This window comes from Peromyscus californicus, unplaced genomic scaffold (genome assembly GCF_007827085.1).
Source record: "Peromyscus californicus insignis strain IS unplaced genomic scaffold, ASM782708v3 Scaffold_2__1_contigs__length_46816999, whole genome shotgun sequence".
Taxonomy (NCBI): Eukaryota; Metazoa; Chordata; class Mammalia; order Rodentia; family Cricetidae; genus Peromyscus; species Peromyscus californicus.
The window spans coordinates 45810495-45835696 of record NW_026294540.1 but is presented as its reverse complement, the minus strand read 5'-3'; the positions used below and the strand labels follow the sequence as shown (position 1 = coordinate 45835696).

The 25202-nt window shown below is 46.4% G+C and overlaps 1 protein-coding gene across 1 annotated transcript; it reads left to right on the top strand.

Moving 5' to 3' along the window:
- Window positions 1-6965: 6965 nt before the first annotated feature.
- LOC128120537 (CD209 antigen-like protein B) lies at window positions 6966-15899 on the top strand. The gene is made up of 9 exons (XM_052754672.1): window positions 6966-7058; window positions 7159-7245; window positions 8402-8488; window positions 9589-9678; window positions 10495-10581; window positions 11918-12004; window positions 12452-12603; window positions 14072-14181; window positions 15241-15899. Exons 1-9 carry the CDS (start codon window positions 7013-7015, stop codon window positions 15389-15391), a joined length of 897 nt encoding a protein of 298 aa, XP_052610632.1. The 5' UTR covers window positions 6966-7012; the 3' UTR covers window positions 15392-15899.
- The last annotated feature ends 9303 nt before the right edge of the window (window positions 15900-25202 follow it).

Genomic DNA, 25202 nt, shown 5'->3' with positions numbered 1-25202 from the left:
CTTCCACCCCATAGGATGGGACTGGTTGAGACCTGGAGGTCTCTGCAGCTTACCTTATCCTGCAGGTTCCCTGCTCAGTTTTTCCTTTTCTCTCTGAGTCTGTACTAGTGATCGGCAGTCAGGAGAGTCCAGAGTGGCCTGCAGGGAAAATCCTGTCTTCCCAGACTCCTACTCCCCAACCAGCTGAGCAGCCTTCTCAGTTAGGAATTACTCTGCACACTTAGAGTTAATGAAGGAAAGGTTCTTTAACAGCCTTTGTCCAGCTCTGGCTAACTTACACACACCTAAGACACATGCATTCCACACACACACACCATCATCCTTAAATATCTTTCAGGTCCCAGCCCCAGCTTACACTTTGAACATTTTAAACAGAGACAGTGTGAGAGCCAAAGGCTGATTGACATCTTTGCTAAGGTTGGAGAAGGTGAAAGTCATGTGACTTCACCATCTTTGGGCATGGAGAAGACAGATGTCATGTGATTTCACCACCATCTTGACTAAAGGCGACCATGTGGACTGGGCCTACCAAGAAGGCAACAACAGATCTATAAGACATTTTGGATTAGTGTTATGAATTATGCATGCATGGGAAATCCCCAGCTGGCCAGGACAGGGTATCCCATGAGCGCAGGGGACCAAGCTGGGCAGATGCAGCAGCCACCTGGGCAGATGCATGCCATTCGGGCATGACTTTGGCTGCGGCGGTGGCCAGTAATTCACAACCCAGATGCTGCATCCATGTGGAGAGTTTATTATAATAGAGAGATGAAGAGAAAGGTAAGAAAGAGAGACAGGGCGGGGGTGTGCACCTCGTGGGAGCAAAAGCAGAAGAGAGAGAGGAAGTGGAGGAGTTTTTCCTTAGAATGAGGCTTTTACATCAGGACACAGGGAGGTGCCAAGGGGGTGGGATTTCAAGGGGTGGGTCAGAATACTAACAATTAGAATGGATTTTTGTGTGATAATTCCTGTCCTGTCCTGAAAACAAAGTTTATGAAGGACAGGATTTAAAATCTGTGTGTGTTTAGTAAGGTGTTGAAGCTGCACCTCCATGCTTTTATATGAGAATGTACCCTGCTCTAGCAGCTAAACTTTATCATTTAAGAGTCACCCAGGTAATGGTTTTAAAGACATGAAGTGATCATGGGGAACATCTGAGGTTTGCAAATGTGTGGCAGGGCTAGAGTTCCTAAAGAGAGCCCAGTTGGCAGTTTTGGAAATGCCGGTGCCACGTGATAGTCACCAGAAACTCCAGCCACAGTGAAATGGAGCTGGCTGGGATCTAAAAGGCAGGCTATGTATATGCCGCCAAGGTGGGGCCAAAGAGGTGATCCCAGCCCTCAAGAAAACCAAAAGGATTGTGAATAAATCCCAGATACTGAGCTTTGGATTGTTTGCTCTATTGGAGCTTGGTTTTGCCTTATGCAGATTGTGGTTATGTCCTGTTTTCTCCCTCTTGAAGTAAAAAAAGGTACTTTATTTTTGATATTTCAGGAACACACAGTTGAGAGATTTTAAACACTTTTTTAAGGGGAAATTTTAAAGTTTTACAGAAATTTTTAAAAACTGGATACTTTTTAAAGAGCAGCTTTTAAAATATTTAAATTTACAAGGCTATGGGACATAAAACGATAAAGTCCTTTTCTCAAGGTCAGTCATTTAGATAAAGCTCCCATTCCCTCATGGGCTTGAAGAAAATGCCTGCTTGCTAAAAAGGGAGTCATTCGCCTGGTGGTGGTGGCATTCACCTTTAATCCCAGCAGTCGGGAGGCAGAGCCAGTCAGATCTCTGTGAGTTCGAGGCCAGCCTGGTCTACAGAGCGAGATTCAGGACAGGCACCAAAACTACACAGAGAAACCCTGTATTGAAACACCAAAAAAACAGGGGGGTCATTCTCCTTATCTCTGCCAAAAGGAACTTGTGGCCCTTCCATTACATACAGCTATGGTGCCTATTAACTTGTCAAGGGCAATACTATCCTCTAGGCACCCTCAGCTCCTGCTCACAAGCTCTACCCCAGCAAGTCCTAGTCTTGTGAAAGCTAATAAGTTATTGTAAACTGTTAAAGATAATTAAGAAAAAATTGACTGAAGTCTTTAAAGAAAGAACAAAGTAATATAAAAAAATAAACCATGTAAGGATGGGAAATACACAGTGATGCATGATCCTAATTATTCTTAATAATAAAAACCTGGAGTCAGATATTGAAGGTGAAAGCTGAAAGATCAGAGAAGCAGAGCAGCCACAGTCACTTCTTACCTCTACAGAAGCTCAGAGTATACGGGCAGAGTCCTGTCTCTAGGGATCCTCAGACTGAATGGGGCCAAGATTCTGTCTCCACCCACCTTATATTCCTGTCTCTACTTCCCTAGTGCTGGGATCAAAGGCTTGAGCTTCCCATGTGCTGGGATCAAAGGCATGCACCCACCACCCAGCCCTGTTTCTCTTTTAGACTGGCTCAATCTCATGTAGCCCAGGGTGACCTTGAACTCCTGAGCTTCCTGCTTCCTCCTCCCAAGTGCTGGGATTAAAGGTGTGTGCCATCACTGCCTGACCTCTATGGCTACCTAGTGGCTATGTCTGCTCTCTGATCTCCAGAAAAGCTTTATTTGTCAGAACACAAACAAAACATCATACAACAACACAGGGCACCTGGATCTTATATGTTGCTTTGTTAACTTGGAAATTTTTTAAATGCTGATGAGCAAATGGCAGCTGCTGAGAGACATTGGCTTATGATAGGAACTGCTAAACTAAACCATCCTGTATACTTTAGGGATGTCTTGGCTTCAAAATGGAAGCCAGGAAATGTAGTGCATTGGAGAAGAGGTTATGCCTTTGTTTACACAGGACATAAAAGGGTGTGGATTCCTTCAAGGTTAATAGAGATCAGGTTTGATTAGGAGAGACCTCCTGAAAATATTGATTGAAGACAAAGAAGTAAACCAAGAAAAACTACATGGCAGGTGACATATGTATGGGTCCCTCTGCATGGGAACAGTTCTGAGACTGGACAACAAATGTTACAAATAGTTTTCCCAGGACTTGACCACTGTCTCAATTTTCTCAGGGTCCCCTCGAGATGCCATCCCCCCAGACAACAGGAAGCAGTCTAGAGAACACGATGTCCACATTCCCAAGAGATAGGGTGGATGGTTTCTGGTCATTCAGTGGATGTTTGTCATTGTTTAAGGGGGTTGGTTGCAAGTTGTTATTGGTTATGGTCAGGGAGGAAACTAAACAAAGGAGGTTGGATTCAGGGATCTTTTTTCATAAAAGGGGGTAATAAGAAAAGGTAGATTATTGAATCTACTTTTTAAATAAAAATGATAAGATAAAAAGGTAGATTATTAAATCTACTTAAAAAACTGCTAGTCTCAAATATTTCACATTGGTATGGATTTTTCTATATTGATACAAATTTAAAGTTATTTTTATTATACTATATGTATGTTTCTACTCTTGTTTAAGGTATTGTACCTATGCAGTTCATTTAAAATGTAATATATAATTAAAAAATGCAGGTTAATAGTCATTTATAATTATCAAACTTTTAGTCATGTTAGAAATGCTTTCACGATTAAGCCTTGGTTTGTTTAGCTCAAATGTATTTAATAGCTAATGGTCCTCAAACTTGTCAGAGATCTGATGAATAAGGCATTTAAAATATTGAATGGAAAAAGCTTACTATGACAGAGAGAGACTCCTGGCTTTTAGCAGTGATCCCAAAGTCTCCAAAGAAAATAACAGGGTACCACAATGACTCCGCTTGAATTGTGGTAATGCTAACTACTGAACAAGAATGCCCTGATACCAGGATCCAGCCCCAATTGTAGACAAGCAGGACACTGGAGAATTGATTGCCCATTTTTCCTAGACAAAGTAAGATTAGTCTCATCCATGTTACTCCTCCATAGGAAAAACTCTTACCTTCTGGACCTAGTAGCCAAAGACTGATGCTGTCCTGGTACCTCTGCCCCCAATGCCATAGAGACCACAAGAGTAATGGACTAGTTGCTGTTGTTTTAATTGATACACAGGCCATTTGGATTATTCTTCATGCTATAATTCATCCTTCTCAAATGTCTGATGATATATATGACTAGAATAACCATAACTTTGTCAACTTAGCAGAAGCAGGCAACCAGATTCTTCCCCAAGGCTACAGCTACCTTGTTAGCTTACTTCATACGTAAAAATCAAGCCTTGCTTCTTCTAGAACTACTAGGACTCCTTTAGAGAAAAGGTAGGCAGGTTTGTCTTGCTAACAGGCTGGAATACTAGATCAAAAGGAAACTCCCTGTCACAGGGGACAAAATAGCTACCTATAGTGCCTATTGGCATACCAAGAAAGGTACCTGTTAGAACCAAATAGACCCAGATCTATCAACAGGAAGATTCATTAGCTGAAATATTTCTGTAATATTATAGGGCACTCAACCTGCTGTATATAAAACAGAGAGGTTATTGAAGAGCTTTAAGAGAAAATTGTTGTTTCTACATAAACCACTCAGGAATTATTAGAAATAATCTGGCAGTGCTACAGGAAAAAAAAATATTACAAAAAAGGGACCTGAGATGAAGTAAATAACTGGTCCCCATTCTCATTTCCAGGTTCCTTCTAGATAGTAACTCTGTCAGCCATCACAAGGCCTTTGGCCCTTCTGTTTCTTCTATTTGCAGTTGACTCTTGCATCACTGATGCCTTAACTGAATGATAATTCCTGTCTGGGTACCGTTAAGCTGATGGTTATTAGATCCCAATATAAACAGGTACCCATCACAGAGTCAAGGATTTAACTCAGGATACAACTCAAGGGGGCAATGTAAGAGTCAAAGTTACATTTTAAATTTTAATTACTATGCATAAGAGATCCATGAAACAAAGAAATGCCTCTGATCTGCAAGCCTCTTGCCCAAGAATAGATAGTTCCTGAAATGCTGGAGGCTATTGTTTATGGGAGATAACAAGCCACACGTTTTTTACTCCCCTAAACAAGTGTGTTTGACACATTTGCACCAGATGTGCTTGACTACATGTGGGCAGGGGGTACGTAGGCAGGAAATAGTCAGGATGTATGCTTGCCCCTGATTGGATGTAGGCTGGAGAATGTCAGGATGCATGCTTGCTCCTGATTGGACCTGGTGGGAAATACAATGAATCATGGGTTTTCCTTCTTAAGCCCTTGCCCTACTTAATTCTGGGCCATTTCCCAGGAACCTGGGTATGGACCTGCCCAGAGCCCATCCACCTGGCCAGTATTTAATTAAAACTTACTTTAAACTTCACTTTAAACTTTGGCCATGCTCTTATTCTTGATTGGTGGGAGTGACAACAGGGTACTGCAGGCCAATGGGAGTTTCCCCCAGCTGAGATACTGCCGGAATTATCTCTGTAACTCTGCATCAGTGCTGTTCTTTTCAAACAGTTGTTGCCTGGGATCATCTTGCCCACCTGGCAGAATTATGCTTTTCTCAAGGAGAGGACAAGGGGCTCTAAGGCAGGTCAGGACTTAACACTGGCTGTCACTTTGTGCCACCTCCTTGAGCAACCGTAGAGGCCAACATTGGTATAGGGTTGGTTCTAATGGTTGTTGTAGGTCAGAGTTGTCTCCTTTGTTCCAAGAATGGAGTCTGATGGCTTATGATCCTGGTGAACAAATTTATCTATATCCTAGAATTCAGCTTTTCTCTAACAGGCCTGGTTAGCACGTTACTCATCTCTGAGGTATTTTGGAGGTGGCCTCCCTTAGCCAAATTCTACTTTATATGATTTAATATCTCCTGAGTAAACCTATTAGTAAAGCCTTAATAATCAGTCCTATTACTATGAGTTTCTTCCACATCACCCTCATCTCTCCAACTCCCAAGATAATCCTTATTCTCCATGCTAACCTCTCAGTCTCTTTTCTCCTTTTATGTTCCATGTGTCTTTTAGCTATGGTTATAGCGTGTGTGTGTGTGTGTGTGTGTGTGTGTGTGTGTGTGTGTGTGTGTGTGTGTTGCATATACATGTTGGTACAAGTGTGTGCATAAGGCTTATATCAGCGTCATCCTCCACCTCTCACCCACCTTATGTTTTGAGACAAGATCTCTCAGTGAACCTGGAACTCATCAATTTGACTAGGTTTGTGGAACAATGAGCTCCATGACCACGCTGTCTCCAGTCCCCACCACGCTGGAGTTACAGGTGTGTGCGGCCACTTCTGGCTTTTTACTTGAGTGCTGAGATCTGACCTCAGATCTTTATGCCTGTGCAGCAAGCACTTTACCCAGGGAACCGCCTCACCAGCTTGGTTTTTCAAAATTCTATGATTCTGACGCATCTAAGGAACTTTTTAATTCCTCCTTGGAACTATTTGATTCTCCTAGGTTCACAACATAGAGGTGGACTGTCCCTGTTCAAATCCCGGCTTCACTATGAACCAGTTGTGTGACTAACTATTATGAGAAGTTACCTAATCTGGTTGTGAAGTTCCTCAGCTATCACAGTGTGGAAAGGTTTGAGGGATGAGTCCACCCAGCTGTCAGATGTCCTGACAGAGGCAGGCACTCAATTGACAGGAATGTGAGAACAACAAAATCAGCAGAAATGTCCATGAATCAGGAGCCAGCAAGGCAAGACAGCCTGGAGTCAGGGGGGACAGAGGAAGTTCAAAGATGGGGTGTTGCTCTCCTACACTCAGCATAGGTGGAAAGGGCATAACAAAATGGATTTATTGTATAAGTTATTGACTTTGAAAGGTCAACCATAATTTCATCACACCATGAACACATCAGATTTTTCTGCCACGGAACCCCAAACTTTCCAACTCCCACCCCCGCAAAAAAAAAAATCTCAACCTTTAGTTATCTGGCACAAGACAGGCCATGTGAAAGGTGCAGTCCCTCCCTCGGGCTCTTCCGCAATTCATGGGCTTCCTTTTTTCCCCTTCCTGACCGAAAGGACATTTAGAGAACACTAGCAGATAAAAGCTGAGGTCTCCAGCAGTCCCAGGGGACAGCGGTGACCATGCGTGGCTCCACGGAAACCAGGATGCAGCAGCTGGGTTCTGTGGGTGAGGCTGGGCTGGGGTGTGGGAGCATGGTGAGGGAAACCAGTTGGGGCAGCTCAGAGTTGAGCCTGCCCAGGCTCTGAGTAGAACTGTGTTCCCGCAGAGGATGAAGAGTGGATGGTCAGTGGTACCAGGTGTTCTAGTGAAAGCTCCAGACTACAAACAAATTCTGGAATCAAGAATCTGGCAGGTATGGCAGGGTGAGGGGCTGAGGCAAAGTGGAAAGCCTTTACCAGAATGGGTCTTAAAGAGTTGAAAGCTAGAACTCTAAACTTCTCTTTCCCTGGGAGATAGAGACTGGAGCAGGGAATCGTGGGCCACTGGGAAGGCTGGGGCAAGAAATCATGGGCCACCAGGAAGGCTGAAGCAGGGAATCGTGGGCCACTGGGAAGGCTGGGGGAGGTGGCTAGGGGAGAGATCACAAGCTATGGGAAGAGAAGGCCAGGGAAGGGAATCGTGGGCCATGGGGAGGTGCAAGTTGGGACAGGGAATTGAGGGTCCTGGGAAGATAGATGGTAGACCAAGAAATTAAGGGTCTTGGGGAAGTGGAAACTATGGTAGGGAATTGAGGGTGTGGGGAGGTGTAATATGGAGCAGGAAATCACAGACCATGAGGAGACTGAAGCCAGCGAATAAAATCACGGACCATGTGGGGGTAGAATCTGAGAGTCTGGATTCACAGCTGGTGGGAGGAGGAGGCTGATTACCTGTTCTGGAATCAGCATAAGGCAGGGACATCATCATACTTAAAAGTCCACTTTTTCTCGGGCAGGCTGCCTGGGACACAGCCCCTTGGTCCTGCAGCTGCTCTCCTTCCTGTTCTTGGCTGGGCTCCTGCTGATCATTCTCATCCAAGGTCAGGCACAATGGAGGCCTCAGCTCTCTGACCCAGTTCTCCAGCTAGGGCCTTCTCTAGGTCTAGAAGGGAAGTGGGGTGGGCAAGTGGATGGCATGTCCTCTGAGGATTCCCCCATGTCTGCTGTGAGAATGAGAAAAGAGGCATGGGTAGATCCTAGATCCTGGATCTATTTCTCCTTATGATTCAGTTTTTTCTGAGTGGTAGGTTTTCTAGTCTTTGAACAAGATTAAGGAAGACATTAGTGAGAAACTTTCCTAGACTGTGGGGTGCTGACATGTGCCTACAGTCGAAGCTGCTGGGGAAACTGAGGCACGATGATCATTTGTGCCAAAGAATATGAGAGAAGCCTTGGCAACAGAATGAGACTCATCTCAAAAATAAATAAATAAATAAAAATGTGACACAGTGTCTCAGAGAACCCAGTGCAGGACTCGGTACACAGGGGGTATTTAATAATGAAACTTCCTTTTTTTTTCCCTCTTCACAGTTTCCAAGACCCCAAACACACAGGGGCAGGAGGAATCCAAGCTTGAAGAGATCTACCAGGAACTGACCCAGCTGACAGATAAACTCTGTGAGTGACCAAAACCCAGAAGTTTCTATGCCTGGGGAGGGCTCCATGGGGAAGGGCTCCATTTTCTTAAACTGTCAGATCTCCTTGAGTCTCAGTTTTCTCCTCTGTGAGCTGAGACCACAGGATAACAATAAAAAATGGTACTTGTTATTTACAGGGGTTGTGCACACAATAGGAACTCAGTGTCCATGGGGGCTGTGTACACAGTAAGCAATCAACGTTCACAAGGGTCATGTACACAGTAGGCACTCAGTGTTCCCAGAGAACACGCCCATACTTGGCATGTAATACATACAGAGGGTGCACACAGCAGACACCACATGTTCTCTGGGGCCATCTCCACAGTTGATGTTCACAGGGGCCATACACACAGTAGGTACTCAGTTAAACTGTTCTCTTGGTCTCTGTTCTGATTGCTAAGCCTCAGTTTCTCCCAGTCTGGAGGATAATACTTGGGACTCCTGGGGTTGGGGTTGGGGAGGAGGTGTAGAGAGGGGAATGGTTCCCTAGAATGCTCTGTCACTCTGAAGGGCCTGAAGGTTGAGCAGACAAAGAACAAAGGCATCCAAGTGTGAGTTCATCCTGACCCGTCCCCTCTCTGAGACTAAGCACTCTTCAGGGTGCCCAGTTTCTCAGTCTTCAAAGGAGATTAAACAAGACATCCATCAGAAACTGTCCTAGGTGCTGGACTAGCAGCACCTACCTTCAGTCTGAGCTACTGGGAAGATGAGGGAGGGATGGCCATTGATCCACAGGAGTTTGAGAAGTGCTGACACCAGTGAGACTTATCTACAAAATAAAATGCCACTCGGCTGGTGCAGGAGCTTAGCAGATAAAAGTATTTGCTTTCAAGACTGGTGACCTAAATTCAACCCCTCAAACTTGCAGAAGGAGAGAACTGACTCCTACAAGCTGTCCTCTGACCTCCATGCACAGAAACATTCGCGTGAACGCACGCACGCGCACACACACACACACACACACACACACACACACACACACACACACATTTTTAAAATGACACAATGTCCCTAAAGACCCTGTGCAGATCATAGCACACAGTAGGTATTTAATAATAGCAGTTTTTTTTCTTGGCACAGTGCCCAAGATCCCCATCTCCCAGGGGCAGAATGAGTCCATGCAGCAGAAGATCTCTGAGCAACTGGCACAGCTGAAGACTGAACTCCATGGTGAGAAACTAGAGATCCAAGGCCTTGGGTCTCTGTAGGGTCAATTTTCTTGAGCCATCAGACCTCTCTGAGCCTCAGTGTCCTCATCTGTGAATTGGAACCACAGAGTAACAACAAGGATGATATTTGCTGTTTACAGGGACTGTGCACACAGTAGGCACTTGAGTTTATAGGAGTTGTATACAGGGTAGCCACTCAGTGCTCACAAGCACCATGCATCCATTAGGTGCTTAATGTTCAGAAGTTCTTAATATTCATATACACAATGTGAACTCAATGTTCAAAGTGCTGTACACACAGTAGGTACTCAATTAAGCCAATCTCTTGGTGTCTGTTCTGAGCTTTAAGTTGAAGGAGATGGATGGGGATTCCTGGGCTTTCCTGGGGTTGGGGAGGGATTTAGGAAGCAGAGAAGGGAATAGTTCCCCAGGGTGCTGTGTCAAGGGAAGATCTTCACTCCGGACAGCCTGAAGGTTGAGCCGAAAAGGCACATAGGCATCCAAGTGTGGGTTCATCCTGACCAGCCCCCTCCCTAGGACTAGATACCCTTCTAGGTATTTAGTTTCTCAGTCTTCAAAGGAGATTAAACAAGACATCAATGAGAAACCATCGCAGAAGCTGGGGCAGTGGCCTGTGCCTGCAGTCCTAGCCACTTGGCAAGTAGAAAGGGAGTGCTCATTTGTGCCAGGCAATTTGTAACAATCTGTGACACAGTCTGGTCCATAAAACACCATGTAAGACCCCCAGGGACCCAGTGCAGGTCATGGCAAACAGGAGGTATTTAATAATGGCAGTTCTTTCTTTTTCTTGGCACAGTCTCCAGGATCCCCAGCTCCCAGGGATGTAATGAGTCCATGCAGCAGAAGATCTCTGAGCAACTGACGCAGCTGAAGACTGAGCTCCGTGAGTGAGAAACTAAAGGTCCTACAGAGCTCTTTGTGCCTCAGTTTCCTCACCTGTGAATTGAGGCCACAGGTGATAAGGATGGCACTTGATGTTTACCACCCAGTAGGCATTCCATAGTGACAGGGACCATACATACACTAGGTACTCAGGGTTCATAAGGACTAAGCATACACTAGGCACTCAATGTTCACAGGGGCACACAGGGGGTACTCAGTGTTTTAGGGACCATGCATACACTAGGTATTCTATGTTCACAGAAACTTTGTGAACACACTAGGCAGTCAGTGTTTTTAGGGAGCACACACACAATAAGTACTCAATGTTTACAGGGGCCAGGCACACAGTAGGCACGTAGCGTTCATAGGGACCATATACACAGTAGGCACTCAATATTTACAAAGCCTGTACTGGTCAGCTTCTCTGGAAGAACAGACTCCAAGAATGAATATTTATCAAAATGCTGAGAACCCATTAGTCACCCAGCCCACACATCTGGATGCCTCAGAGTCCCAGTCTGAGGGCCTGGAGGATTCCTGGAGAGCCACAGACCTTCAGGTCACAATGAAAGGCTGAAGGAGCTGGATCAGCATCAGCAAAACACCAGAGACATAATAGAGTAGATGGGAAGATGGACAGACAGCTGCAGCCCTGCTTTTCCCTTGGCTTGGCATGTCTGGGCCAGCACTTCGAGGTGCTGCCTACTAGGTACGGGTCTTCCCTGTCCTGTTGCTCTTTCCTGGAAATACCCTCACCTCCCTGTCCCAAGAAGTATCTCTTGGCTCATTCCAGATCCAATCACATTAACATCAGCTGTGCCATGAACACAGTAGGGACTCCATCTTCACTGAATTTGTACACACAGTAGGCATTCAATGATCACAGGGACTGTGAAGAGTCATCACACAATGTTCATGGAGTTATGCACAGAGTAGGCACTCAGTATTCATAGGTATCATCTGCACAGTAGGTACGCAGTGTTCACAGAGCAATGCACACAGTAGGCACTCAGTTAAGCCTCTGTTCTGAGCTCTAATCCCCTACTTCTCACCATCTAGAAGAGGAAATGGGGCCAAGACTCCTGGGTGTTAGGTGTCCTAATCTTCAAAGGGGAGGAAGTCCCCAACGTTGGGCTGTGGCACATGCCTGAAGTCCAAGCTTCTTGGGAAACTGAGGGATGATTCGTCCTTATGCTCAGGAGTTTGAGAGGCTTTGGCAACAGAGTGAGATCTGTCTCAAAAGAGAAATGGCATTATGTCCCTGGGGACCCATCTCAAGTCAATGCACACTGTAGTTGTTTAATAATGGCAGTTCCCCCTCTTTTTTCTTGGCCCAGTTTCCAGGATCCCTAGCTTCCAGGTGCAGAACGATTCTAAGCAGGAGAAGATCTACCAGCAGTTGGTGCAGATGAAGACTGAACTCCGTGAGTGAACAGAGACCAGAGGCCTCAGGGCCTCAGGCAGTCTTTACTGTGGGTCCTCAGACATCGTTGGACCTCGGTCCCCTCCTCTGAATTAGTACTTGGTATTTACAGGGGTCATGAAAACAGCAAGCAATAAATGTTCACAGGAACCTGGGCACTTGATGTTCACAGGGGCTGTGCACACAGTAGGCACTCAGTGTTTACAAAGGCCATGAGCCATCTCCTGGCCTCTGTTCTGAGCTCTAAGGTTCTACTTCTTCCAGTCTGGAGGAAGTGGGGACTCCCGGGTTCCCCTAGAGTTGCAAAGGGGCACAGAAATGGAAAGGAAGTGGTTTGGCAACATGCTGTGTCATGGGAGGGACCTAACTCTGGAGAGCTTGAAGACTAAGCAGGCACAGGAACACAGGCATCCAGGTGTGAGTCCATCCTAACCCACTTCCCCAACAGTCCGCCTGTGCCGCCCCTGCCCCTGGGACTGGACGTTCCTCCTAGGAAACTGTTACTTCTTCTCCAAGTCCCAGCGGAACTGGAACAATGCCGTCAAGGCTTGCCAGGAAGTGGAGGCTCAGCTGGTCATCATCGAAAGTGATGAAGAGCAGGTACATCTGGTGGGATGCTGTCCTGGTCTGTCTGTACACCTGGCTCCTGATCACCCGGGATTAAGACAGTTTGCCAGAGTTACGTGAGGAAAAGAAGTAATGAGTAGAAATGGGGGGATCCCAAGCCCTCGGCATAGAATCATGTACTAAACATTTGTGAGTGTTTGGGAGACACCTGAAATGCAGTAGATATCATCTCTGTGCTGGTCAGTATTTAACCACCTGCTCTCTGAGAGACAAAAGCCTTGGTATGCAGGCTGATTGGATAGCTCAGGAGACAAAGGTGCTTGCCACTGAGCCTCACAGCCTGAGTTCAATTCCTAGGCCCCACGTGGTAAAAGGAGACAATTGACTCTTTTAAGTTGTCCTCTGACAGACATACCTGCACTGTGGCATATGCATGACCCATCCAAACAGACATACAAGGAGACACGATTCAAATTAAAAAAAAGTAAGACCTGGTGTGGGGCTGCATCACAAGCTTGAGGTTCAAATCCAAAGAAAAGGAGGAATGGGGTGAGATGGCTCAGCAGGTGAAGGCGCTTGCTGCCAAGCCTGGCTACCTGAGTTTGGTCCCCCACGGTGGAAAGAAAGAACTAACCCCAAGTTGTCCCCTGACCTCTACGTATGTGCTGGGGCATGCATACCCACATATACATATGAGGTACACACACATACATACATATATAGACACACAACTCTCACACACAACGTGCTTGCCAATTCCCCAGGAGTAAATATTCTCACCGTGGGTAATATCAAATTTATAATGAAGTGTCACTGAAGAACTGAAAAGAAGGGCCATACATCTTAAGCGAACATGAATTAGTATGATCTGCTTCCAGCACATTAAGGGCAGTCATGAGGAAATTCTATTGACTGACTCAAAATTCTTAAGAGAGACCCTGCAACATTAGCAGATGTGGGTGGAGAGGCCAGCTGTGTATTTCCTTTTTTTTTTTTTTTTTTTTTTTTTGGTTTTTCGAGACAGGGTTTCTCTGTGTAGCTTTGCGCCTTTCCTGGAACTCGCTTTGGAGACCAGGCTGGCCTCGAACTCACAGAGATCCGCCTGGCTCTGCCTCCCGAGTGCTGGGATTAAAGGCGTGCGCCACCACCGCCCGGCCGTATTTCCTTTTTTAAAATATAGTGTTATTGTGTTTTAGACAGGGTCTCACTCAGTAGCCATGGCTGATCTGGAACTCACAGAGATCCTGTGGAGTTCTGAGATTAAAGGTGTGTGCCTCCACATCCAGCCAGCTGGGTACCATCTTGTGCCAGAATGCATTGCCCATAGTCTCCAGACATAAAAATAGCTAATATCATCTAAGCACACATGAGTGCTCATGGCCTGAAAAAGAGGAAGGGGAAAGGTGGGATTGCAAATAGAACTTCCTGAGAGAGTTTGGGGAGGCCCAAGCTGAAAGTGGGGAGAAGAGATTTCCCTGACTCTCCTCCTCTTCCCCTCCAGACCTTCCTGCAGCAGACTTCTAAGGCTAAAGGACCAACCTGGATGGGGCTGTCAGACCTGAAGAAGGAAGCCACATGGCTGTGGGTGGATGGCTCACCTCTGTCATCCAGGTAGATCCAGGAAAAGGGAACAACCGTTAGAGTGGAGTGGAGACAGGTCTTTGATGCTCTGACTTGAACTGTCTTTGGGGTTCACCCCTCTCCCTGGCTCCTTAGGAATAAGAGCTGCCCACATTTGCTGATGGAAGGAGATCTCCCTACCCATGCACAGACAGAAAAGCAGCAAATCCCCCCAGGAAAGCAGCAAGAGAAGCTTCCCCGAGGGGTGTGGGTTTTAAAGCAGGGTATTAATAGAAAATACAAAATAAAGCAAGGCCACGGGTGAGGGGACTATAACCAAGGGAAGATGGCGTGCTGGGTTGGATACATAAGTGTGTTTATACAGTAGCATGATGGAGCCATAGGTTCAATCCCCAGCACTTTGTAATCTGGTATGTGGTCCATGCCTGTAACCCCAGCACTTGGGAGTTACCAGGAGAAGAATCAGAAGTTCAGTGTTATCTTGAGCTACATATTGAACTCTGAGCCAGCCTGGGATACATGAGACCCTGTCTCAAAAAGTTTTTGGAAAGGAAAAGTAAAAAGGAAGTAAATGGGGAGGAAGGAAGGGGAAAGGGGGTAGGGGAGGAAATGGAAGGGAGGACAAAGATAGCTTAAAGATAGTTTATAAAGATGCTCCCAGATCCTGCAGCATGACGAGAGATCATGGGAAAGAACCACAATAAGCCAGAATATACAGGAAGGACACACAATGGAAAGAGCCTTTACTTTGGTGTCCATGCAGAGGAACAGGAGAGACAGGCCTGGTATCTATTAGTTTGCCATTTCAGGGTCCTGACCTTTAGCTGTCTGGTGCTTGGCATGGGGCAGGTGCATTGTGGTCTAGAGTGCAAGAACCCAGTAATGGAGTCCAGATTGGTTGGTTTATATTTGAAAACCATGCTCTCTCAATATAAAATATAACTCGAGTCAGAATTCAAAGCCACCCTACTCTGGCGTGTCCACCATATGCATTCTGGGGCATGTGAGACATTGAGTTTCAGGAAGCTAAGAACATGGTTGGCAGCATGCCACTGCAGCAGACTAACATGTTGTTGACCGACTATCCAGATTCCAGAAGTTTTGGAATAGAGGAGAGCCCAACAACATTGGGGAAGAGGACTGTGTGGAATTCGCTGGGGATGGCTGGAATGACTCCAAATGTGAACTCCAAAAGTTCTGGATCTGCAAGAAGTCTGCAGTCCCGTGCACTGCCAGCTGAGAACCAGCCCACCTCAGCTTCTGCTCCCACACTCTTCTGACAGGTGGGCAAACCTGTCTCAGGCTCACGCCAGCTCCTCTCCCTGCCTGTTGGCCTTAGTATGTTGACAAAGCTCTGAGATTCCTCGTCCTCCGTGTGTCTCCTAGTTTCATTTCTGTTGCTGTGACAAAATGCTCTGACAAAAGGCACCCCAAGGGAGAAAAGGGCGTATTTCGCCTCACATTCCAGCTGACGGTCCATCACCGCAGGACAGTCGGGATGGCGGAAGCTTGAGACAGCTGGTCACCTCACATCAACAGTCAGGAACAGACAGGAATGCACGCCTGCATGCTCACTCCCTCGTTTGCTGGTGCTCAGCTCAGTTTCCCCACTCACACGGTTTAGGACCCCTGCCCAGGGAGTGGTGCCATCCACAGTGGGCTGGATATTCCCACATCTGTCAATTAAGACAATCCCCCCCACACAAGCTCACAGACCAACCCAATGTAGGAAGTCCCTCACTGACACTCTTTTCCCAGGTGACTCTGGATTATGTCAGGGTAACAATTAAAGCTAACTGTCACAATGGGACTGGCTCTCTGACTTTCAGGTTTCACTGGGTTTAGAGCCCATGGTTGTCCCTCACCTTAACACTTCAATATAGTTAACAGATGTGGGATGCATTCAGAACCTGAGTGTTTTCCATTAATTTTCTCTGTCTTCCTTGCTGAGATCAGAGGAGTGTGTGTGTGTGTGTGTGTGTGTGTGTGTGTGTGTGTGTGTGTGTGTGAGATGTATGTACACATGTGTGTTGATGCATACACTTGGAGGCCAGAGGAAGACATTGGTATCCTCCTCTATAGCTCTCCCCTTTATTCCTTTGAAACAGAACTTGGAGTTCAGTGTTTTTCAGCAGGGCTGTCAACCTGAAAATTCCGACATCTTCCTGTCTCCACCACCTCCTAAAGTGGGGCTACAGGCACAGGTGGCCATGCCTGGCCTTTTCCAGGTGCTGGGGTTGGGAACTCAGGCCCTCTTGCTTGCACAGCCGCACTCCTATCCAGAGTTTCTCCCCCGCCCTTGGTCCCTTGTCAGGTGTTCTTGCCTCCTGTTGCTCAATAACGCATCCTGAAAAAAATGCAAGTTGAGGGAAAAAGGGATTATTTGGCTCACAGTTCTGGGTTATAGCTCATACTACAGGGAAATATATATATATATGCTACAGGGAAATCAAGGCAGGAACTTGAGGCAGCTAGTCACGTCACATCCAAAAGAAAGAATAAATGCACACATGCCTAGCTTTTTCTACTCTTCCACAGTCGCCCAAACCTAGAGAATGATGCTGCCCATATTAGGGTGCCTCAACTGACTTAAGACAATGCCCTCCAGACATTCCTTCAAGCCCACCCAAAGTAGACAATCCCTTGTTAAGGCTATTTTTCTAGGTTGTGTCAAACTGACAATTAAAGCTAACCATTCCATCATGTCATCACTGCCTGGTCCCCTGAGACTTGATCCTATCCCTGTACACTTTCCTTCATCTGCTCAGTTTCCATCAACCTGCCTGAAACCCTTTGGCTGGGAACCTTCCCTGGTCTCTGTAGCTCATCATGCAAACTGAAACATGATGGAGATGATTCTTCCCATCCACCCCTGACTTCCAGGCATTGGCATACAAATACATCAACTCAGGAGCTGGAGAAATGACTCAGCACTTAAGAGCACTCACTGCTCTCCAGAGGAGTCCAGCTCTCAGCACGCATGTCTCCAGGGGAATCTATCACCCTCATATGGCCTCCATGGCCATTTGCAGTACATGAGGAGAACGTGAAAATGCATGTGTTTGTACACACACACACACACACACACACACACACACACACACACACACACACACACACAAATAAAAACTAAAGTAATAAATACACCAACTCTCTCCTGTCTTAGAGATGTCATGGTGGATACCAGGAGGATCTCCCAGATTTCTCTTCTGAGGAGAGCATGTTTCCCCTGCTGCTAGACATTCTGTTGGAGGCAGCTGTTACCTGTCAGCCTGTTAATGCTTAGACTTCTTCAACATGAGACTTCCTGCCTGGGACAGCTCAGGAGTGTGAGAGACAATGCTGTAGTCTTTTCTGTTCCTTAGTTCCTCTTTTTCTTAACAAACGTGTTAGCATTACTTTTTCCATGTGGTATCTTGGATGTACTTCTCTTTGCCTTCAGTCCCAAGTAGTCCTTCTGATATCCTCCATGGCGCTGACTTGTGTTAGATTATGGACCTGCACCTTTAAGATGCTTTAAGGTCTAGCAGTCTGAGGAAACTAGGCCACTCCCCCTCCTGAAGCTGACCATCTCTGCTGGGCAAAGGGAAGAAGCAATCCCAAAACAAAGGAGACCTAGTCCTGCCTTGCCCGAAGCAGGGGTGGGGGTGGGGCTGGGGTGTCCCTAAGGACTTTGGGACTGGCAGAGCCTGTGAACAGAGTCCCTCCCTACCTCTGCAGCCCTGATCTTGAGTAACCATCAGATTTCTGATGCCAGCAAACCATGTATTAGCCATCCCCTGATGTTTCCCCTCCCCCAACTCCTCCCAGAATCTCCCCACCTCCCTACCCACTCAGCTTTATGTTCTCTCCTCTCTCTCCCTCTAAACACAAAAATGAAAATCAGAACAAATAAGCAAAAGACCAAATAAGACAAAACAGTTATGAAACGAAACAGTTTGTTTTGCATTGGTCAACTATTTCTGGGCCATGGAGCATGCCGGAAGTACAACTGATAGACCCAGTAACACTTCTTTGGAGAAAACAAGGACTCCTGCCCTGGAGCCTGCCCTGGAGTGCAGCTGATAGACCCAGCAACATTTCACTGGAGAAAACTGATTTTTTCCCTTTGCCAATGGGTGAAAGTTGAAAACACCTCCTTCCTTAGGGGTGGGACCCTGTGCCCACTACCCCCTCTCAGTCCTGGGACCTCCATCTGGTTTGAAGCTAGGGGACTCTTCTGCACACTTTCCCACCAGCTCACTTGAGTCAGATAGGTCCCTTCCTAGATGCACTTGTGAATACAATCTGCTTGCACCACAAATCAGCCCCATTGCCTGTGTGTTCTCCGCCCCCCTCGTCCCCTGTGTCTCTCATGACAGCTTTCTCTAACAACTGAGCAGCTGGACGCATCCTTAGCCTGTTTTTTTAAGAGGTGTTTCTTTCTCTGCTGCAATTATGACAGGTAGCTTTGTTTTGTTTCCATGCTATTCATCACCTGTATTAACACGATATTTCCACAGAAAGCAAAGTTTATCATAGTTTTATCACAGTCACCCTACCCCCCGGTGTATTCTCAGTACATCACCAGTGTATCCAACATATCCACCCAACATCCCCAGTGTGTCCCAATGCTCAGTCTTTGGTTCCAGATTATGTCACAGAGTGTCTCTGCCATTCTTTGTCTGTTGAGGCCCTGCCCCCACTTCGCCAAAGCCCCTTTCATGTATTTCAGCTTTGTGGTTGTAGTTAAGCATCCAGGGCTAGTGAGGCAGCTCACTGGATGAGGTGCCACCAAAACTGAGGACCTAGGTTCAGTCCTCAGAGAGCCACATGTGGGAGGAGAGAACTAACTCACCACAACTTATCCTCTGGCCAACACGTGGATGTTTTGCAGCCTGTACAGGTGTGGGAAGGCACACACACACACACACACACACACACACACACACACGCACGCACGCACGCACGCATGCACGCACACATGCACACACGCACACATAAATGAAGTAAAGAAAAAGATAATCAGATACCCACAGTCACCATATCATTTCGTATTTGTTTATGAACTTATCTTCCCTTCCATGTGAGCATTTATAAAAATCATATACTTGTTTCACACTTTCCAGTGATTGTCATAGAATATAGAGGACATCCAAACACCTTTAGCAAGCTGGCTCAGTGGATAGAGATGCCAAACAAGCTTGATGACCTGAGTTGATTCCTACTCCCATGGTGGAAGGGAAGAATGATGGACATGTACAGGTTGTTCTCATGTGCTTTTCTCTCTCTCCCTCTCCCTCTCCATTTCCCTCTCCCTCTCCCCCCCCCCAGTAGACATATCCCTTAAGTGTTTCAGAACCCTATAAAGATTTTCTGATTTTGTCAAGCCCATCACCCACTCTCTTGTCCCTACACTTCCTCCCTCCCAATCACCCAGCTGTAGCTGGGTCACACTAGTGTTTCCTGCTCTACTTTGCACAACAATTTCCCCAGGAAACACTCCCACCATCCCTCCCCAGGGCATCCAGAAGAGATTACACACACAGCAGCACGAGCTGACTGACAAGTTGTGCTAAATTCTACAAAAAAAGAATTTTTCAGGACCGAGTAAGATGGTTCAGCAGGTGCCTACTGCCAAGACTGATGACCTAAGTTTGAGCTCTGAGACCCACAAGGTGGAAGGAGAGAACTGACTTGTCCTCTGACTTCTACACATGCACCATAGCATGTGCACCATAGCATGTGCACCATAGCATGTGCTTGGGTTCACACACACACACACACACACACACACACACACACACACACACACACTTTGATCACAATCTTGCCCATTGTCTTCTCTTATCCCTTCACCTTCTCACGAAACCCTATTTCTTCCCAAGAAGCCCCACTTTTTTTTCTTTATTTCTTATTACATTATTTATTTTGAGCCTATTGCCTGTGCAGGGCAGCATCCCATAATACCCATGTGCAGATCAAAGGACAACTTGCAGGAGTCGGTTCTCTTCTTCCCGGGGATTGAACTCAGGTTGTCAGGCTTGGTAGCACGTGACTTTCCCTGAGCCACCTTTCCGGCCACCCACTCCTGTTCTCATGCCCCACACCTGGAACTGGAATTTTGTTTAGTAACCAGTGGCTTCTGGGAGCATCATTACCCACCTATGCTGGATGTCTTCCTTCAAACTCATTTTGTATTATATTTTTAATCAACTTACAAACTATTGCAATTCCATGTGGCTTTTTTCATGCCTCCTTTGCTTAGGTTAACCCTCACCACCTGTACTAACCTCCCTACCCTCCACCCTCACCCTCACGTGGACCCTCCCACCGCCACTCTCCTCTCCCCACTGTAATACTGTGTGTAGCCCCATCCTTTAATGCCCTTTCCCCACCCAGCAGCCCCTCCTAGCTTCCTGGTCTTTACAAGCACAAGCTATACAGACATCTAAAAATTGAAGCTAAGATCTCCATACGAGAAGGAACATGTGCTGTTTGTATTTCTGGGTTTGGATCGCCTTATTCAGTATACTATTTTCCAGTTCCATCTATTTACCTGTGAATTTCATAATTATGGCTTTCTCTACAAATGACTCAAACTCCACTGTGTATTTGCATCATCACTGCCTTATCCATTCATCAGCTGAGGAACATCTAAGCCGATTCTGTTTCATAGCATTTGTGAATAGAGCCGCGATGAACATCATGTGCAAGCATCTCTGCTGTGGAGAGACAGAATCCTTTGGGTACATGCCCAGCAATGGCATGATTGGGTCCGATGGTAGCTCTATGTTTAGCTTTCTGAGGACCCTCCATACCACTTTCCATACTGGTTGCACCAGTTTGCATTCCCGCCAGTAGTAAGTAAGTCATTTCCCCACATCCTGATCAGACTTCTGCTGTCATTTATTCTCTTGATCTTAGCCATTCTGACTGAGGTACGACAGGATCTCAGCGTGGTTTTAATTTGCATTTTCCTCTTGGGTAAAGATATGAAACACTTTTTTAAATGTTCATTTCTCTTTGTTCTTTGTTTTTTTAAGACTGTAGTTCATTCTTTATTAGTTTGTTTTCTTAAGTTTTTTTTTAATTCTTTGTGTATTCTGGATATTAATCTGTAGAATGTATAGCTGGTGAATATTTTATCTCCTTCTGTGATCTGCTCCTTCATTCTGTAACAGCTTCCTCTGATATACAGAAGCTTTGGGATTTCCTGAAGTCTCATTTCTCAATTGTTGGTCTAATTTTCTGACCTACCTGAGTCCTGGTATATAGGTATAAAAACGCCCCTCCCTATACCCATAACTGTAGCTAGAGTTTTCCTGGTCCTGCCTGGCCCACAGTCAGGACAAATTTCTCTAACCCACCAGTCCCACAGAGGCTCAGACCCAACCAAGTAAACACACAGAGACTTATATTGCTTACAAACTGTATGGCCATGGCAGGCTTCTTGTTATCTACTTCTTCTGTCTTAAATTAACCCATTTCTATTAATCTATATTTTGCCACGTGGCTTGTGGCTTACACCGGTACCTTACATCTCGCTTGTCATGGTGGCGGCTGGCAGTGTCTCTCTGCCTCAGCCTTCCATTTCCCAGAATTCTCCTCTCTCCTTGTCCCGCCTATACTTCCTGCCTGGCTACTGGCCAATCAGTGTTTTATTTATTAACCAATCAGAGCAACACATTTGTCATACAGAACATCCCACAGCACATAACATACCTGAGTCCTGGTATATTGATATAGGTATACCCTCCCTATGCCCATGACCTACCTGAGTCCAGGTATATAGGTATAGACACACCTTCCTTATACCCATAACATACCTGAGTCCTGGTATATAGATATAGGTATACCCTCCCTATGCCCATGACCTACCTGAGTCCAGGTATATAGGTATAGACACACTTTCCTTATACCCATAACATACCTGAGTCCTGGTATATAGGTATACCCTCCCTTCACCCATGACCTACCTGAGTCCCGGTATATACATCCCTATAACCATGTTCTTAAGAGCACTCCCTACTTTTCCCTTGGGCAGTTTTAGAGTTTCAGGTCTTATGCTGAACCCATGGTCCATTTGAAATTTAGTTTTGTGCAGAATGAGAAATAAGGACTTAGTTTCCATCTTTTGCAAGTACATACCTAGTTTGACCAGCACCATTTGATGAAGAAGCTGTCTTTTCTCCAATATGTATGTTGGCTTCTTGTCAAAAAACTCAAGTGGCTATAGGAGTATGGAACTATAGCTCAGTCCTCTATTCTATTCCACTGATCTGCTTTTGTGAATGTGCCAGTACCATGGTGTTTTTTATTGCTATGGCCAGGGCAGCAGTCACTGAGGCTCCTTTTGTAAGATCCTTATTGACAAACTCTGTCATTTTCCCAGAAGATGTCCTTAAAGCTGGTTTGCCAGCATCTCACACAATCTGTTCAGGCCTACATCTGTGGCTGTGGCAGTGGCTGTGGCTATGGCTGTGGCTGTGGCTATGGCTGTGGCTGTGGCAGTGGTGGTTGCTGTAGCTGTGGCAGTGGCAGTGGCTGTGGCAGTAGCTGTGGCGGTGGTGGTGGCTGTGGCTGTGGCTGTGACTGTGGCAGTGGCAGTGGCTGTGGCAGTGGCTGTGGCTGTGGCTATGGCAGTGACAGTGGCTGTGGCTGTGGTAGTGGCTGTGGCTGTGGCAGTGGCTGTGGCAGTGGCAGTGGCTGTGGCTGTGGCGGTGGCCATGACTGTTGCAGTGGTGATGGCTGTGGCTGTGGCAGTGGCTGTGACAGTGGCAGTGGCTGTGACAGTGGCTGTGGCTATGACAGTGGCAGTGGCTGTGGCTGTAGCTGTTGCTGTTCAGTGGCAGTGGCTGTGGCTATGACTGTGGCTGTGACTGTGGCAGTGGTAATGGCTGTGACTGTGGCAGTGACAGTGGCAGTGGCAGTGGCAGTGGCAGTGGCAGTGGCTGTGGCAGTGACAGTGGCAGTGGCAGTGGCAGTGGCAGTGGCAGTGGCTGTGGCAGTGGCTGTGACAGTGACAGTGGCAGTGGCTGTGGCTGTGGTAGTGGCTGTGGCTGTGGCAGTGGCTGCGGCAGTGGCAGTGGCTGTGACAGTGGCAGTGGCTGTGACAGTGGCAGTGGCTATGACAGTGGCAGTGGCTGTGGCTGTAGCTGTTGCTGTTCAGTGGCAGTGGCTGTGGCTGTGGCAGTGGTGGTGGCTGTGGCTGTGGCAGTGGCTGTGGTGGTGGCTGTGGCTGTGGTTATGGCTGTGGCTGTGGTGGTGGCAGTGGCTGTGGCTGTGGCGGTGGCAGTGGCAGTGGCAGTGGTGGTGGCTGTGGCTGTGGCAGTGGCTGTGGTGGTGGCTGTGGCTGTGGTTATGGCTGTGTCTGTGGCACTGGCTATGGCTATGGCTGTGGTTGTGGTGGTGACTAGCTGTGACTGTGGCTGTGATGGTGACTGTGACAGCAGCTGTGGCTGTGACTGTGGCTGTGGCTGTGATTTTTAGCAAGATTTGCAATACCAGTCATGAAATCCTTCCTGAAGAGGAGAGCTCAATACAGTAAGAAAGAGTTGGTTACTCCCAAAACAGCCATGCAGCTCTTGCACCAGTGGACACATCTTTAAAAAAGAAAGTATTTTATTTTTAATTTTGTATGTGTTGGGGTGTGTGCATGTGGGTTCAGGTGCTGTCAGATCCCCTGGAGCTGGAGTTACAGGCAATTGTGAACTGTCTGGCACTGAATTCAGATCCTCTGAAAGAACAGTATGCATTCTTAACCACTGAGCATCTCTCTAGCCCCAAGACACATTTACCTTTTAAAAAGTCAAAATTGACACATTCGACACTATTGTCACATTTTACTATGAAGGACATCAACATTAGAGGATCCTGACTGAAAGGCATATGAGAAATCTGCATTGTACCTTGGCATAATGCTATAAATCTATAACTAGTACAAAATGGGAGCTGATGTTTTCAAAAGGGAGAAAAGCTGCACTTGTGTTAAAGATTATACTAGGCTGTGATGTTTGGGTTTAACTAAAACTTGACAAACCTAGAAGCACCTAGGAAGGGAAGCTCAACAAGGGATTGTCTACACTGCATTGATCTGTGGGCATGTCTGTGGAGATTGTCTTAAATAACTGATATGGAAAAACCCAGCTCACTGTGGGTGGCCCATTCCCCAGTCAGGGATCCTATACTCTATAAGACAGTGAATGCTGAGTAGAGTGCAGACAAGTAATCCAGCATCACTTACTCACCTCCCCTCTTGACCACGGATGTGATGTGACAGCTGTCTCGAGCCCCTGCCCAGTGAGTTCCTTCTAATGATGAAATATAACCCTATAGTATAAGATGAAATTAACCCTTTCTCCCCTGAACTGCTTTTTGTCTGGGTCTTTTTATCGGAACAGAATTAAAACTAGAGCAAATGATAAATAACTGAGCTTCAAAAATTGTAGAGAATTAGCCGGGGGGTGGTGGCACATGCCTTTAATCCCAGCACTCGGGAGGCAGGTGGATCTCTGTGAGTTCGAGGCCAGCCTGGGCTACAGAGTGAGTTCCAGGACAGGCTCCAAAGCTACACAGAGAAACCCTGTCTCGAAAAAAAAAAAATTGTAGAGAGTTAAAATGTTACAGATCAGAACCAAAAAAAAATTGAGCCATGTTTAGTCACTCTGAAAACCATTGTTGTCCTCCTCTGTATCTGATCTACCATCCTTATGACTACCAAAGTTTTAAAATGTATTCTTCGAAAACCACTAGCTTCTGTCAGTCCAAAAGCATCACCAGAGAACTTCTTAAATTTGCAGCGGAGGTTTCCCTGTTTCATCTGGAACCCACTTACCTGTGGTTCCCTACCTTTTCTTTGTTCTACAACTAGTAAAACCTCATGTGGCCTCTTCTACAGTAGAATCTGATATTTAGGGCAATCTGAATGTGTGCTCCTGGGACCTGGTCACTCATAGTTGACTCCAGATTTTATTCTAGTTCCCATTTCCTTCGAGGTGAGAGCTATGTTTTTGAGCCAACAAAAGTTAACTGTGGTGGCACAGATGTGTGGGTTCACGAGTGTCTGGACC

Bases quoted from the DNA above. Each gene is read 5' to 3' on its own strand.
- LOC128120537 (XM_052754672.1), top strand. From the start codon at position 7,013: ATGCGTGGCTCCACGGAAACCAGGATGCAGCAGCTGGGTTCTGTGG. The intron at 7,059-7,158 runs GTGAGGCTGGGC...GTGTTCCCGCAG, and splicing joins GCAGCAGCTGGGTTCTGTGG to AGGATGAAGAGTGGATGGTC. The intron at 9,679-10,494 runs GTGAGAAACTAG...TTCTTGGCACAG, and splicing joins GCTGAAGACTGAACTCCATG to TCTCCAGGATCCCCAGCTCC.